Raw genomic sequence first — 18,225 nt, forward strand, 5'->3', positions numbered from 1 at the left:
ATGCAGTGGAGGAGAAACTCAAACAAGCAGGGATAAAACAGGAAGGGATGTCTGAGTTTCCTTCTCCCAGATCAAAGGGGAAACTTGCAACCACGCTTTAGTAGCAGAATTGGACAGCTTTAGCAAAAATTAGATGATTCCACATACAGTTTTCCAGACCACTGGAATGTAGTAGTTACCTCCTAGAGAAAGCTGACTTTTGCAGGCAGAAGAGGAATTATCACGTAGATATTCGGAGGAACCTGCTACCATTAGGGACTCGGCCCAAGTGAGCGTCACCTCCACGTTCATTTGAGCAATTGTGGGGAAACAGGACGATATTTGCAAGCTAGCGCCGCCAAACCACTGGCAAGGCATTTCTTGTGCTTGTTGAGTGTACCTGTGGCCAAGCAGTCATTATGTTAAGTGATCATTAGCACCTTTTCAAGCAGAGCCCGGCTTCTCCCTCGCCAGCCGTTCTGCAGCTCATGCGCCCAGAGTTGGGACATCCCCTTAGCCCCGCTCACCAGCCCGCGCCCCTGGCACGAAGCCTTCCTGCCTTAGCAAGAACACAGGGACCCGCACACGCGCACCCCGCAAGCAAAGCCGCCGCCCCCGAGATTGCCCCACGGCCGGTGCCGCCCGGCTCCGCAGCCCTGCTTGTCCCCGCGTGGTCCGCAAGACCACCGTGGGCTTAAATCGTGGCAAAGATTGCAACACTACGTGTTGTTCCGGCAGTCCCTGGCTTGCTCTAAACCTTTGCAGGGAGGGGGAACTGCTCCCCACCCCTCCGAATACCGCCGGCCCTCAGTCGAGCCGTGCTCGGGTGCGGCAGACACCGCGTAAGGCCGGCTCCGTGCCCAGCTCCCATTACCAGCCGTGGGCCCCGGAGTAGATCGGGGGGGAGGACGGGGCAGACACCCCAGCAGGGCTCACCCCCGCGAGACAGCTCACCCGGGATATTTGGAAGCCCGGATAAGGCGTGCTCCTGCCTATCCCTTATTATCCGTCGGTGGTGGGGGGGTGGGCTCCGCCCCCGCACAAACCCTGTCCCCCGGGTGGGAGCACTTTGTTCTCCCTCTGTCCTCCCTTTCATCTCTCTCTCACTTCCCCGGGCCCAGCTGCGGTGGTGCCCGTGCCCCTTCCCACATTTGGTCCGGGGCTGGGGGGCTCCCGCAGCGCTGCGGGCAGCCACGGGCCCGGCCGGTCCCCTCCGGTGGTGCTGCCCATCCCCCCGTCCCCGGTCCCGCCGGCTCTGGATTCCAACAGCTCCAGGGGCTACTACTGTTCCTCTTGTACGGGGTGAGCAAAGCATTTGGAGGAGAGCTGGGGTTCTCATCTGCCGCCATACAAGATTATAAGGAGATCATCTAACTTCTCAGCCACTATCCCCTTGAAAATGGGATAGCCAAATCGAGTCTTAAGCTTAAGACCTTTTATTTTTTATTTAGGTAAATTGTATACTTATTAGTCTTGACTGTTTTGCTATTTTAAAAATGTCACTGGTTTAGAGCAGTGACAAATAATCGCCATTCCAGAGCTTTCTGGAAACATCCCGGTTCCCTAATGACATTTGAAAGAGTCAGAGAGAATTGCAGATATTTTTTTTTTCTTCCAATCAATATAGCCGTTTAGTAATACCTGACTTTGAGAAATAAGCCTCCATTCAATGGGAATTTTTATCTCGTGTCAACAAATTTCCTTAATCCCAAACTGCATCATATTCCTGAAGAGATCTCAACAAGACTGATGGCACGTGAACCCTCATTAGTTTTCTGAAACTCTTGCATTAGAGCCACATTAATTGTGCAACTGCAAGTAAATACTAAAATCTCAAAAGTCTAGAAAAATACAGCATGGATTACAAAATAATTAAGAAGACTTCCAAATGTGACAGCTGCTCAGAAAATCAAAGGCCACAGCCTTCAGCGGCACATAATGTTGCTTTTTACCAGGCAAGTGTATTCAAGTGGCAGACTGGCCTCTGTATACAAAAGAAAATAGGTGCGTTCAAGGATGACTGACAGGGAACCATTCATTATATGAGCCCAGATTACAAGTGTGCCGGAAATCTTCTAATAACCCCCGAGAACAACTCTAAAGTGATGGAAATTTTTATTGCTCTTTTCATGTTAGTTGACAATTGACTTCGAAAGATTTATGGCAACTTACATCAGTAAAGGATCATTTCTCAAAGCCCTTTCTCTAGCCTGAAATCAGGCCATTTTGATCTTAAGTTTTCTAGAGCATTATTCAAATTTTAAAAAGCGCCTAACAAACTTTACTACCACTTAAGGGAAAACCAGCTTTGGAATGTTCCGTTTCTTTTGATCATCACCCTTATACCCCATGAGGTGCATGTGAGATGCCAAGATACTATTTGGTTGATAAATTTCAAGGCTAGATCCTTTCCAAGATCTGTTTAGGCAAGAGGCCCTTACTAATCTGCTGAGGCTTTCATGTGCAACATGAAAGCGTGAAGATATATTTACATATTTATTTAGAAAGTAACTTTTTACATCTTAAATCATATTTTACACTTTAATTAAAGGACTCCAACAGAAAGCATCTGTTCCGCTACTATAGCAAGCCCAGTATTAAGTATTAGTAACAGGTGTATCCACATATTTGGTTAAGAGCACAGTCCCACTTGACAAAGTGCCATCTAGGAAGTAGCTAAGGGCTTGGATACCTCCTTTAAAGGGCAGGGAGTAATTCACGCTTTTTTGCACTCACCCTCAGTAAATTGTAGGGGGCCAGAACAGATCTAGAGAATAAGGACTCTATGCTTCTTTTAATGAAGAGGAGCTCTCTTTTAGGGTCAGGATAAATAGCTCTACAGTCCTTGTGGAAGGAATTCACATGAAAGCTGGAAAAGTTTAGGTTTATTAAAAGATTCCATTCATATTGGTGTTCGTCCCACTGTGTTTCTGTTTTACACCGTTGCCTATAAACGCAGGGGCCTGAAGTCCATGATTGAGATTGTCCAGTATGTCTCTGTAAAATATTCTGGTCAGTGCTGCATCGTAACTCCACCAGGCAGTTACAGACAAGGGCAGCCCAGGTAGCTGTCGGTAGTGCAAATCCTCCTTAGTCATAGTCTGTATCAGAGGGTCAGACACCCAGCAGGAAAGCTCTGGGATCCCTGCACCCTACAAAGCAGGGTGCTTCCCAAAAGCCCACAGGCTGTGCTCTGCAGGCGCTGCTGAGGTCCAGGGTGGGTGCCGGCAGCGCCGCCAACGTGAAGCCCCCAGCGGCAGCCCCTTGCCGGGGCAGAGGCGGTGGCCGGGCCACGTATGTGAGCGGCAAGGACACCACGCCGCTCTGAGGTCCGTAAGGGAGAGGGGGGCTGCAGAAAGGCTCCGTCCTCAGCTCCTGCAGCTGACGCTTGAGCTTCATCCGGCGGTTCTGAAACCAAGTCTTGATCTAGGGGTAGGAGGAAAGGGCAGGAGGGAAGGAGAAAGAGATGAGGTCACCAGGGCACCGAGGCCACGCCATGGCCCACGCTGCTGCCCGTGGCCCCGCCGCGCTCTCACCTGCACCTCCGAGAGCCGCATCCTGCCGGCCAGCTGGCGGCGCTCGGCGGCGCCCAGGTACTGCTGCCGCTGGAAGGAGCTCTCCAGGGTGCTGAGCTGCTCGGCGCTGAAGGCCGTGCGCAGCCGCCGGCCGCCCCTGCCGCCGGGCTCCTCGGGGCCCGAGCACTCAGGACCCTCCTCCGGCGGGGTCTGCTCCGCTCCCCACGGCCGCCCGCCTGCTCCTGGGGACAGGGGAGAAAAGGGTCAGGCGGGCCCGGGAACCTCGGGGGTGCCCGCCGGCCTCCTTCGCTGGCGGGTGGCCACTGCACAGTTGCGCCTTACCGGGGCGCTGGGGGTGGCACAGGGCCCCTCCGTCCTCCTCCTCCTCCCAGCGCGACGGCGCCGGGATGCCCCGACGGCCGCGGAGACCGCGGTTACCTGCAGCGGCGGGGGCCGCCAAGCGCTCCCTGCTCTTGCCGCCTCTCCCTGCCCGCGGGCCGGCGGACTGCTCCTTGCTCCGCTCGCTCAAGTCGGGGCTGGAACTGGAGCCGCGCCGGTGGCCCACGGAGGACGCTCGGTGCGGGGAGCCGTCGGTGGGGCTCTTAAGGGCCTGGCTGCTCTGGGACAACCACTCCACAGAGAAAGGGGCCTTGGTCATCCTGCCTTGTTTCGAAGATGCCGGGAAGGAGGGTCTCGGGGAGCACGGCTCCTCCTTTATACCACAAGTCCCGGAGGAAAACGTTGTTTGTGTAAATACACATCAAAGGGCCAGATAAGTATCATCTAATTGCCATCAGTCCTCCCCCCCCAACAAAAGATACCGTTCACACATTGCCACAGCTCGCGGAGGCTCGGCTCCGCCGTGTCTGCCCCTGGAGGAGTTCACTCCGCCGCCAGTGATTTACAGCTCTTGTTACATCCTATCCCAATGCAAATGGCATTTATAGAGCTGAGCGGCCTCAAACGGCGCAGGGGAATGCACCCCGGGGGAGCGCACAGGGACCGGCGTCCGTCCGCGGACGCTGGCGGGAGAGGGGACGCTGGTGCTCCCGATCACCCTTCCTCTAGGGCTGACTTTTTCTCTCCTTTTCAAGCAGGAGATCCATGATCTAAAGAGATTTTCTCAGGCCTGCTCCTCTCTGGGCTGAACACTGTTCCCGAGGCAGCCTGAGGCAAGCAAGTGGATAAATTTACCCATTGCATTCTCCTGGGACTGCAGCATCAGGTTATAAGGTGTAGGGTGAGGTGTTTGGAGGAGAAGGTTGTGAAACAGAAAAAGGCAAAGTCAAGGCTGTTGGGCTGTACGAATCAACTGGCTTCTGTACGCTTATATAAAGTATGTTGCCTGGACTAAAGAATCAGAAAAAGACAATTATTGCCTTAGAATTAACAATCTGCTGAGATTTCTGCTGGGGTTACAGAATTAACATTGTATCTTCCCTCCCAGATCTCTTGCAGCTGTGCAGGTCACACAGGTTTCTCTGCTATCTTACTCTCCCTCTCTTTCCTCTTATTACTTTATGCACGTCTTTCAGAAGTGTTCCCATCCATCTTTATGTTTTGTGTGCACCAGGAACACTTGGCTGCTGCAGTAATGCCTCTGCAGTGTATTGAGAAAAGGTTCCCAGTGCTTTACGGGCAGTTTTTCATAGCAGGGTAACCATGAATTCCTTCCCCTTACTACCCTCCCCTCCTGTGTAAGAACAGAGTGTGTCTACTGCACCACTGATAACTCCTATCACACCCCTGTTTGGTATCAGTCTGCCTCCAGAAAACACGACTGCATGTCTGATTTGTCCATCCTTGTTCCTGCTTTCTATTTTACACTCACCTCTACCCACTGCTCTACTGTCCATTTACCTTGTGACTTGCTCTGTTATTCTGCCACACCTGCTGGATTTCTCAGCATTCACTTTCTCTGTGATGACAGTTAACGTAACCATGCTTCTATCTTTTTCTTAGACTGTCAGTGAGGCAGAGGCTTGAAGACTGACACCCTCCTTCTTAGTTTACATCTAAATATTTCAAAGTATTCCATTTTAATCTTATAAAGATATATATTTTTCTTTATATTAATGCAGTAAAAAGTTTTATTCAAACCCTCTTCAACTATCTTTTCCTAAAACCAACATTTCAACTTCCTGTTTGCTCAAAATATGTTGCTATATTCATCCATCCATCACGAGATCCATTTTCTGCCTACTAGAAAATTGTTTCATTGAACCATGTTCAAGTTTGACTTGTGAGCCCCTTCTAAGCTCTTTCTCTCCCTGCTTGTTCATTCTCATTGCATAGTCTGAGGCCTCCTCTACTCTACCAGTGAAGCCACTGTTCAAGAGTTTAATTGTCTCTAACCAACAAAACCACAAACACTATTGTCACCTTTATTAAAAAGTAGCTAATAACAGATCTAGAATCACAACCAGGCATGACCAGAACCCTCCTGGAGCCCTTTGTTTCTGGCCTGTGTAGGTAAGGATCAACATTGCAGCCTGCACTGCAACAATAGCCTGAGCCCACTAAAGAAGTTTCCTGGAGGAAACGAAGGGAACTCGTGTAAAAATGTATTAAACAAATGCATTAATGACTCTTGTACATCTCCTACCTACCTAAAAAAGGCCACAAACATCTCTAGCATGGACAAAGCCCTGCAGGACATATATTTTATTTTTCATTCTATCAAAGTGTTTGATATCTAATTACTTGAAACTTCATCCATGTATCCTTCCCAAGTATTTTCTGATTAACAATGGAAAGTTTAGAAAGTTTACTTGACTGAACTGTACAAGATTTTTTTAAAATTTCCTCTATTTTGTAAAAAAATCCCCCCCTTTTTCCCCACCCCACTTCAAATATTCCAAGCAGAGATTCTTAACTACACTTTCCATTAGGTAGATGTGAAGACTACCCCGTCACAAACCTGAGAAAATATTTCAAAATACCAGAACTTCTGAGCATTAGCCAGTTCTGGTGGCAATATATTTCACAGAGCAGACTAAGCAGGCAGGGGATGGTGAGAAGACATACAGGGATCTGCTCTGTTAACTGAGTTACTAAATGACAAGTCCCTTGAGTCAACTGTATTTAACATGTGGCCTGGCAGCAGCCTCTTCAGTCAGAACTGGGAATACCAGCACCATTACCTGCCTGCAGAATCCTGCCAGCCCTGCTTTGGAGTCAGGCAAATTACAGTCCTCAAGGACTAAATTCTCATGAACATGAGAAAAAGGAAATGTAACTTTCCTACAAGCTTCCTTCTCAATTTACTTTAACAGCATTCTGCATCACAGATGGGGCAAGATCCCATCCCAAGGAGATAAATATGTCCCTTGTGCCCAGAACTATTTCCATTCTTAGTTCCTACATAGTATTATATACACATATAAATAATATAAATATAAATAATATACTTATATGCTACTTACATACTTACACGTAACATATTTCCTTACATATCTATATACAAATATTATTTTTAAAAGCATAAACCAGTCTGTTTCTATGATGTTATTTTTTCCAGCTTTATTTTATGTCAGTGAATAAGGCACTTGGCAAGCTGTTGGATAGGACAAAAAGAACACATGACATATGATGGTGCTTTAAAAAATAGAAAGTCTCGGGTTTTAGCATCCACTGATACATCTGTCACACAGCTCTTTACAGACTTTAAGACATTTTTACCATCTGAGCTGCAAATTACATCTTTATACACTGCTGGCTTATTAATTGCATTGTGTGGGGGCAAATGTCACATCAGAAAGATGGTGTCAAATGCTGAGCTCTCAGAGACACAAATTGATCACATTGTGACAAGGTTAAACCAAATCTCATTTCCATTAAACATAAAATGTATAAGTATCCTGGATAGATGGCAGATGACTTCTGGATGTAATGACTGTTACAATATTTAACAGCTGCTAGTTAATTTTATCTAAAATTCTTAATTTGCCTTCTTTCTATTTCTATGTATTATTCATTAGGTGTTTGTTTGAAAACCTCCTGCTAAACTGCGATTCAGAAATGCCATCTTTAAAATCAAGTGATATTGCCACTAGAAACTGGCAAATCGTGCTCATGCTAAAGTTCTCAGTAATTTGTCAGACTAGAGAAGGAACAGATAGGACCTTTCATTCTGCTGCTACATGGAGGTAGAGACAAACAGCTCAGACATACCAACATGACTGCCGCTAGCAGAAGTCTGAAGATCCATTTGCTGAAGATAATGACAATACCTTATGCAGGTGTTTGTACAATACACAGCTGCCCTCTCTGGGGACAACACCTTGCCCTTGAAAATAAGGGCCATCAGCTTCCTGAAGACCAAAGGAGACTGAGGATCATAATGCCAAACACCAGGCCAGGCCAGGCCATTCTGTGGGACGTGATATAGAAGGGAACGTTTTAGCATCCAGGAGACTCAAAACTGAGTTGAGATTAGTCACTTAACACCGACCCCTGTATTTCTTGTGAGCGGCAGCTGCATTCAAAGAGGCCAAGAAGTAGCTTTACAGACGTCTGGCTGGGACAGGTGGGATGGGATCAAGATAATTGTGCTTATATGCAAAGCAGTTTTGCAGAAATGTATACACACAACGCTGGCCTCAGGTTCTGCAGAATTTGCTAGTCTTGCTTGGATGCCTACTAGGCAGTTGATAAGAGATTTATTTTGGGATAACAGCCCAGCCTTTGAGAATTAGTTGCTGCTCCATGTCTTCCAGCCCAAAGGCCAGCTCTGCCCCAGTTCAGAGCCCTGCAGAGGGGCAGGATGTGCTCTGAGATATCCCCTTCTCACTGAAGCTTCGAAGGAACTGAAGAGAGAGTAGCTGAGGACTGCCAAGTACCTTACGGTCACCACAGGTACTGGAGAAAACTGCCACTGTTTGACCTTGCTGCAGTGGGGCTACACAAGACCAAAGGAGGGGGACTGTCATTTTGTAGCAGCAGGTGACCCTTTCTCAAAACAGCGGAGGGTCCTGTGAGACGAGTACAGTGAACGCATGGTCCTTGGGAACAGCTGGGTGGTGATGCAATTCAGAGTTTAAAAAAGGCATCTTATGACACACAGGAGCATGCATGTTCATCTGTGGACATGCAGACTTCTTGTGAGGGTCTGCCCAGTGAAGCAAGGGCTGCTGGCATCTGCTGTACAATTTATATGGTCTTTGCCCTGGCATGTTTATCCAACCATTCTAATTTCTGAGAAGTTACTCTTTGGGACTTAAAATCATTACAAATGGCCTCTAACCAATCTCTTTATTATCAATTATTATAATATTTCCTCTTCGACAGAATAAGAGCTACTTTTCCATGAGGAATGAAAAGACCATATGTGCAGAAATACCAGGAGGGCCTGGAATAAACAGAGTGACAACGCTTGGAATTGGAATTGATATAAATCAACACAGCACTCAAAATGCCAAGAGCTCCCATGGCTCCTTACCATAAAGCTGTTACCAGCAGCTAAGCAGAATTGGTGAAATGTTTTAAAAAGATATATATTCTACAGAGAGATGCTGTAAATATTAAGACAGAAAAAACTTAAATGTATTATGTTTTTCAGAGTTCCTTACCCAAATTTAAACATATTAAAAAAAGAAGTCGAAGTTCATATGAATCAGGACCACATTTAAAACATGTTTTAAAACACTGTTGTTACAGAAGCAAGTTTCACCAGCAGAATTTTTTTAATTTAAAAAAAAAAAGTCATTAGGCAAACTATTCTAGTTGGAAAACCAGCCAAGTTTCAGGCACATAAATCCTTCTTCAGCACTCACTGCTATCATACTGTCATTGAGAGAGATCTCTATGGACACTACTCAAACAAAACGGCTCAGAAGTTTGTAGTTGGTTTAATTCTGTCTGGACTAGTAATCAGACTTTTAAAACTATTAGTAGAAAGGAAGCAGCATGAAAAGGGGCTTTAGAAATGTTTTTATTTTCCAAAGTAGATAGGGATTAACTGTTATGTGCATAAATATGCTTTAGGATCTGGGTTGTGTTAAAAATATGAATTATCTAGGGATATGAGGTGTACCTACAGAGAATAATGTAGCTATGCAAATTCACATAAATCCCACTGGTATTAGTAATTGTTCAGATTACTTGATCTAACAATCTGATCAAAAGCACAAAATGTCACACTTAGACACCCTGAAATCTTTTCAAAACCTAACAGAGAGGCCTATTTCACATTTTAGTTCAAGGCCTTTTTCTTTGTCAGTCTTTGCTGAAGGATAACATTCTTCATGATGGTTACTTCTAAAGCTACATTTAACAACCTGTTAAATATAAAACTAAGAATGCATTAAATCAGAAATGTTCCATTATTTTTACTTTTTGCTTCCCACAAATACCTTCTAAAGAAATTTAGCTATACTATGACCAGAGCATTTATCTTTCTTGAAAGTAACATTTCACTTTCAGCTCCTTAAAAATGAATAATTTTCTTCCTTGCTTTTAGAGTTAGCATTTGAGCATGATGAGTCAGCAGGAGAATGAGCTATCACAGCTGGCAGCCCTGGGTCATCTATCACGCTCTGTGCCCGTCCTGGTCTATGCCATACAATCCTGCTTTGAAATGCATTGGTCCCAGCAGTGAAAATATTTTACTGACTTTTCCTTCCCTTAACTTACACCTAATATAAATCAGATCTTTCTACTGCTCCAAAATGAGTCTGTGCAAATTAAACGGAAATAAATGTTACCTTTTTTTTTTTCCTGACTTCAAGGCTCTTCTCCATTTCATATTTCTAGTTATTTCTTCCCCTCTTCTGTATTCCTCACTACACATGGTTTCTTCCTATTTACTTCCTCCCAGTCACTTCCATCAAGTATCCTGAAAATGTTACTATCAGCTGAGGAAGAGAATAACTTTGGCAGGATGCAGAACTGTAGCAACAGAGCAGAAATGATGCTGTCTGTCTACCTTCACTGCATCCCAAAACAGGGAGCACAGACGTGCACATCCCCTCTCAGTTTACTGATAAGGGAAAAGCTGGGCTATGGCGGGTGAGGACAGGAATGTAGTTAAGCAAGATGCTTAACATTGCCCCCGTAGTGTGTCATTCAATGTCTGTGTTTCCTGCAAGCAATGCAGCGTACTTCCTTTGGCAGGTTTTACACAAATGAGTGCATTACACATCGATAGAAGGTCGTTAAGACTCAAACTTAGGAAGTTGTGTGTGCATGCATTTCTCAAAGATTAAAGGGAGCAGCTGAATATAAACACATGGTCGTTTTAAAAATGGAGTATAAAAAAAAATCTCTGCCATTTCGTGTTTGCCTGTTTCTAACGGGCAGATTTGAGGCAGACACCTGGAAGGCCGATCGCTTTTCACGCACCGCTCACAGTGCGGCATGCGCATCCAAAAGGCTGCAAGGGTCTCTCGTGCCACCTCCTGGTTATATTAAGACTTCACATCCAGGAAACTGCTGCACAAAGGAAGGGACAAAGTTGCGGAAGTTTAGCTGAGGCAGTGATAGAATCACAGAATCATTTAGGTTGCAAAAGACCTTTAAGATCATCGAGTCCAACCGCAAACCTAACACTGCCAAGCCCACCACCAAACCATGTCCCTAAGTGCCACATCCACACGTCTTTTAAATACCTCCAGGGATGGTGACTCAGTTCTTGGCTGTCTAAGAGAACTGGCAAGACTTGCTTTCCACCCTCCCCCAACACATGGCTGTGCATGGGGGGCTTTTACCCCCCTGCTGCTTTTAGAAAGAAGTCACTTTTCCACTGCATTAGCATATGTATATAATGGAAATTCAGCATCCCTCTATCTTTTACGTAAGTTCTAGTAATGCACACCCTGGCAACACCTGCTCTTTTGCTACGTATCAGTGTAAAAATGTAAATAAAACCTTGAAAATTAAAGTGACTGGAATGCAACAAAATTAATAACCAAATTAGTAGCATTCCCTGATTGCAGGTAACTCTGAATTTGTGTCCAATCTACTGAGAACACAGGGGGACTGAAGGTCCCAGGAACAGGACCAAGTGGGCCTGGGCACTTACGACAGTTTTAGCTGATCTGTTCTTACAAATCTACAGGAAAAGGGATCCTGCAGGTGTGTTACAGGTGAGTAACCTATTCCAGTGCCCCAGATGAAGCTTTCCCATGTAGAAACTGAAACAGAATCATTCTTACTTCAAAATTAATACTGCTTGACTTCAGCTTCGCAGAGCATGGAGGAAACTCACTCTGTAGCTACTACAACTTTTCACAACAACATTTTACACGCACAGTCCTGCTCGATCTAATCTTGTTTACATAAGTTTAATTCTTTCAGTCTTCCTCTGTTTATGTTTTCTAAACATAATTTCTATTACGGTCCTCTATTCCCTTTTATTGTGCCTGTATCTATCTTAAGCGCAGTGCCTAAATAGTAAAGTATTCCCACTGATGCTTCCTTCACTAGTGCCAAACAGAGCAAAATAATTACCTTCTGTCATATATGGCTCTCCTATAGTACATCTCAGGTCTTCCTCCCCCCCTTTTTTCTTTTTGACAACTGTACATATGGATTCATATTTGGTTTGTGATCCATTATGGTCCCCAGAGATTTTTTCTGAAGTTCTGCAGTTATTTTTAATTTCATATTTACCCTCCAGAAATTTAAGACTTGGAGTGTAAATTCAAACCATCATCTTGATTATTGTGAGTTCTAATCTTGTATGTTGTGTAAATGTGCTTTTCATGCCCCCCATATTTCATTAGTGAAAATCCCAGCCACACCTGGATACAGGCCCCGCTTGTACTAATACCTGTAGGGTGTGAGAAGACTTTATTATGGTAACCCAGCATAGTTTGCCTCCCCCATCAGCGTATGGAGAGTCCCAAGCACGTCTTGTCTTGTCACTGTAACCTGGAATAGTTCGCTTCTTCCCACCCGAGTATGTAGAGTCCCAAGCACGTTTTATCTTGTTGTTAGAGTAAGCCAAGAAAATTTTCTTCCTCCTATCTGCACATACCCCTGCACGGGCACCAAGGTGAAAGCCAGCTGCAGATCTCGGAATGTGGACAACAGCACTTGCGTCACATCAGTTTGCAAACAAGCAAAACAGGACATTGCATATGTAATGGTATGATAACCAGTGCTTTCCTCTGAGCTTCACTCCCGAGCAGGGCTCCACCGCATCGGTGCCCCAGGGTTCCCACCACCGTAATGCTGCTACCCGTTCAACAAACCCAAAGCTTTCACTTACTGAGTGTTGTGCCTTGTCCCCGAGGGATCCACAGCAGCTTTTTGCTCCTAAAGTACAGGTAATCCTACCGCTACTATGTCCCACTCAATTTATCTTCACAGTTTAACAAACACGGGTAATTACCCTTTGAAACGATGTATTAACTAGTTGTGTATCCACCTTACAGTACCATCATCCGGATCTTAGCAACCTAATATATAATCAGGTCAGGTGGATCTGTTGTCAAGGGGTCTATTGACTTTAACATACAATATAGTGTGTTTTTATCTATTGGGACGGTTACCCTGGCAAAGCAGATGATTAGGTTATTTAAAAATTCCTTTATGGACAAATGCATGTTAGCCTTCTAAATTAGTCTCTACGCTTGCAGATTTTTAAGACAGCTTTTTCAGTGACTCTTCTGGTATCGAAGTTCATCCGGCTGATTGCCCAAGTCATTTTCTTTACCTTGCCTTTCCACTCATTCCTGTGCTCTTGCCCACTTTTAATAAGTAATATTATTTTCTGGTTCTCTGGGAACTCGCTCATTCCTCCTCAATCACAAATATAATCATTCCAAGATTATTTCAGTTTTGCTCCTCATTATTTTAGAACATTAAATTCTGAATAAATCTGTTCTAATACATCTAATTATCTTGATAGTCTTCCCATTCTGACCCGCATTCCTGTTTCCTGGTTAACTTCGATCATGATACGCGTTGCGTAGAGGGCAGGGTGTAAAATCACAAGCACTTCAGGCTTTTGCACCATCTGATATTTATTCACCTCTCCTGGTAAGCAGAGAACGAACTCTTATTATTGTATAATAGAAAACTATTTAAGAATCTATTTTTATTGTTTGGATTTTCACTTTCTGGCAATAGCATTTTGCCTGTCCAGTTTTGTTCCTGACTTGCTGTGCTGTTCTTTTATATTTGTTCTCGACCATGCTGCCTTTTTGTTCCTACTTTTTTCAGTATTCTTACTTGATTTTTCTCAGGTCATTGATGAGCCCCTAATGCAGCCACACTGCTCTGTCAGTTCTCTTTCCTTTGCATGAGGATAGGCTGTTGTTATACTTAAAATACTTAAAAACTTCCAGCTTGATTGCTTTCCACCTTCAGATTTTCAACTAGTTTATCTCTATTAACCACAGTAAAATCTTAAATAGTAGCTAGCCCTTTTGACTACAAATGAAGTCTCCACGTTCTGGTTGATGATCAGTTACAGACCCCATACTATGGCACCCATCTCTTAATTTAAATAGAGAAAAAACTATGTAGGCCTGGTCTTTAGATCCTAAAACAACTATATAAAATTTTTACATACATTTTAGTATTCTTTCCCCTTGTCTTTCCTTCCTTCCACGTGCTTGTTCCCTCCAATAATTTGCAACAGCAATTTGTGTACTACAGGTCTAGCTTTTTCCCATTATCCCCCATGCTCCCAGCACTGGTTTAGACATCCAAAGCTACATCTAAACTGTCCCCATGCCAGGCTCAGACCAAAGCACATCCTGGCTATCATCAGAGGGATGAGCAGGTGGTATGGGTAGGGATGTGAAGCACAGGGTACTGCAATATGTCCCTTGGTCAGGACAAATAAAAAACCATGAGGGACTAGTTGTGACGTTTCAAATTACATCACCCTTGCAATTTTAGATGCAGCCTAAGTTACTCAGTCATTCATGAGCTATCTCACCTTACGTGTTTGGTGGCCTACTGCAGTTCCCCACATCTTTCTCTAGGTCTCAGTCTTTTGGTTAATTATCTTTTATTTAAATAAACTCATTTGGGGGATTTTTGTATTCCCAACAATGGTCTTTTAATTTATCCAATCTTTGTCCTGCAGTTTACCTTCAGGGAGAAAAGTAACTTTGCTAACATTTGTGGATCTATTTATTCATCTCAGAAGTCATCTGTTCTTTTTTGGCCTTTTATCTTCAAGGCCTTTGCCCTTTCACTTTCTTGCATCAAGAAATAGAGAATTAGGAGATACCATGAGGGGATATCAAGACACCATGTCCCCAGCAAAAATGACTTTATTCTTTATCCTTCCTTTTCCACAAAAAAACAGTAATCCTAGTCTACATTTGTGCAGCTGATTACCCCAGAATTTTGCATATATGTGTGTAACATACCTTATTTTATTGTGTGTCATTTTTCCAAATTGTCAAGATAATTTTAAATTTTAATCTTCTTCAGCATGCCTGCAGAGCCCCACACAAACCAGAGCATGTTAATGAAGGCATGAAGTAATACCAAGTGTAGGCAGACCTCTTCAGAGCCTTACTGGACGCAACCTCGCATTTTTCTAACAAGCCACCGTCAGCCACTCTGCGGTTATCCAAACAAAGGTGGAACTGTCATTTAGCAGCTTTTTTCCTAGACCTGTTCCACTAGCTTGTTAAAAAAAAAAAAGTATTGAGTATCTGTTACTTAAGTGAATAATTTACTACTGTTACTATTTATGAGCTTTATGAGATATGATCACAAATAAGCACCTATTTGCAGAGATTTTAATTCTGAGTCTGATGCTGAGGCTCACCCTTGCCCAGTCAAGCTTACCAAATGATGTGTCTCTGATAACGGCAACTCAGATTGTCCAGTACTCTTAGCTCTTAATTTCATGACAATTGAGTTCTACCAGTTTAAAACCCAGTACCTATTTTAGTGTCTAAAACCAGTATGTATTTAATCTACATAATGCCAACATCAGAACGAGACCAACCTTAGCATTAGAATGAAGAATTAAATTAAATGATCTTACAGCTAAGACACAAGACAGATTTACAAGACAGTAATTAAACTCCTGCCTTTTAGGCAAGTTACAAAAGTATCATTTACATTAGACCAAAAATGAATAAACAGAATGATGCAAAGACCAGATCCTAGACTAGATTACTGCAGTGGCCTGATGCAATACGGCAGTCGCCAATTCCACTTGCATGAGAGACACTGAAATATTACCGAACAGGAAGCCACTAAAATAATGCCAGGCTGAAGGTGTCCTGGCATACTTTCAGGTTGTTCACAAAGACCCTTCACATAATAGCTAAAAGTCTTCTTCAAACATTACAGTAGGTGAAACTAAAGAGCTTCTCTCTGCAAAGGGAGAGAAGAACATTCTGCAAATCAAAGTTTCTAGGCTAAAGGGGTGGTTGTCACCCATTGACAGATTCATAACAGCCACATAAAAAGGTCCTTCAAGGTTTTTGCTGCAGGAATTTTTAAACAGAGACTGGAAAGGTGGAATTGTTCATTCTCACATGTATTTTAGAGAGTGTGAAATCACATAAAAAACAGTGGAATCTTCTACCACAAGGTAGTAATTTATTGGTAATTAAAATAGTTACAAGATCTCTTGGGGGAAAAACATTTTTAATGGAAATTGTAGCAGGGGCAGTTAAAATTATTATCTGAAAATGTCTTACATTTATAATAGCTAAATGAAGACAAAAAATATTTATAGGTGAGGAATACCTCTTAGTAAGGCAAATCCCAAAGATGACCATGCACTTAAGCTTGATTTAAGGGGCTTGAGTTTTCAAATACTGTTCAAACCTACATTTACAACGCTTTGAGACTCCTTCTAAAGCTCAACATGTATTTTAAAATAGGTATTTATAACACATGTTTTGAGAAAGAAAATTTTCTGGAAAAAAAAATCAAAACCTCTAAACAGAACAAAACATGTAAGTTAAATGAGGATATACTTTGGACTGTATTTAAGCAAGTATGAGGGAGAAAAACAATTTATCTGCACTCTTCTCCTCATTGCAATATCAAGGATTGAAACAATCAGCCATACATTTAACACTGAAAAATCGTTAGCTTCCCTCCTTTCAAACTATAGTTTATTAATGGGTTATTTAGAGACAAATTTCATAAAATTTGAATCCTTTGTAAATCACATACAGTACTTACAGAAGTTATGAGTCTCAGCAACGCTTATGAAACTGATCCAATACATAAAGGAAGAATGCAGAAAACCATAAAAGCAAAGTTTAGAAATGGTTGAAAAATTTACAAGGAAAGAAATTTGTCAGAATCACGAATCAGTGTTGATTCATTCATGAAATATTTTACAGCTTCTTGGTTTGGGCTTCTCTGGAATAGTTCATAGGATCCAATTGAATTCATCCCTTTTTCCTGTCAGGCTTCTGGAGATGCTGGAGCTGGAAACCTGCTTTCAAACACAGCTAGTGTAACTAGGACACAGTTCCCAGCTCTCTAGCAGGAGGCCTGAAAACCCCAGGATCCTGGGGACAGACACCTGCAAAGGGACACAGAAAGAGCACCAATGCACAGAGCAACTGGAAAAGTTCCCAAGGAGCAGACCTCGTTTCAGAAACTCCATGGGTCACTGTTTGAAAAATAAACAACATAAAAACCAAATGAGGGAAGTGTGGAAAAAATAAAGAAGAACTAGGACAGCTGGTGGCAATTCTGGCTTAAAGAACAAACTCTTTTTTTTTCCAATCATTCTCATTTGGTATTGGAATAGAAACATGGGGCCAGACTGCATAGTCCCTCCTTTATGCAATACAGTTACTGAAGCCAATAATTTTTTGCCAACTAGATACAACTGAACTTGCTTCTTTCACATGTTTTGTCCTGTGTTTTCTTTTAAAAGGACATTCCCCACAAAGAGAGAAAATTTTAGCCCAATCCTTCCTGCTTGTTAGTCATAAATAATAAGTACAGTTATGTGTTAGACATTAACTTTATTCTGAAATCTGTATCACATAAGATGTGCATACATCAGTGTTTATGGACAAACGCAAACCATTTTCATTGTAAAAGAGTACCTTTTTTTTTTTTCAATAGCTATTTACATTGTTTTGTTGTTGCTGTTGTGGGGTGGTGTCTAAATACAAAATCTTAAATATCTGATTGATGAAAATACCCCAAAGTAGTACCATAACTCAATACTATACATTCACAGCAATATAAGGTCTTATACACCTAAGCATTATAGAGAAGACATGAGATGATTTTTAAATTCTTGTATAGCACCAGTTATTGTCATAGAATAAACATAATGTTTTCTAAATGTAGTACTTGCTTTAAATCCTGATAAAAGTGTAAGAAATATATAAGCTAATTATCATGAGTGCAAAATAAGTAAATCCAAAAAAGCAATTTCAACAATCTGACTGGCAACTATATAAAATTAATTTATTAAGATCATGTGATTAGCAAGTTTTGTGGAGTTCTTTACATTAGTAAAGCTTACGCTACTTTAAATTTTACTCTCAAAGGCAACGTGTGGTTTTAAGTGAATGGTAATTTTTAATTGTGAAAAAACAAATTACTAATAAAAACAATTCTTTAAAATAAATGCATATAGATCAAATACGTGAAATGTATGTCTGAAGGTAAGGTTATCATTAACATTCTTAAATCACTGTATTATATAAAGATAGGAGGTAAAGATTAAATATTTTGACATTTGGCAATTTTTAGAGAAATAGCAACACATTTTACTTCCTTAAGGGTAAGTCAGAATACTACAATTAATGACATGCTAAAACTACAT

At 42.6% G+C, this 18,225-nt stretch overlaps 1 protein-coding gene across 1 annotated transcript; it reads right to left on the reverse strand.

Moving 5' to 3' along the window:
- Window positions 1-3,093: 3,093 nt before the first annotated feature.
- LOC309406917 (uncharacterized protein) lies at window positions 3,094-4,255 on the reverse strand (the record flags this gene model as incomplete). The annotated part of the gene is given in 5 exon segments (XM_082002296.1): window positions 3,094-3,405; window positions 3,516-3,747; window positions 3,749-3,931; window positions 3,933-4,096; window positions 4,100-4,255. Coding segments are annotated over 5 exon segments (1,047 nt in total).
- Window positions 4,256-18,225: the final 13,970 nt, after the last annotated feature.

This window comes from Phaethon aethereus (assembly GCF_964289735.1).
Source record: "Phaethon aethereus genome assembly, chromosome: 7".
Lineage (NCBI taxonomy): Eukaryota > Metazoa > Chordata > Aves > Phaethontiformes > Phaethontidae > Phaethon > Phaethon aethereus.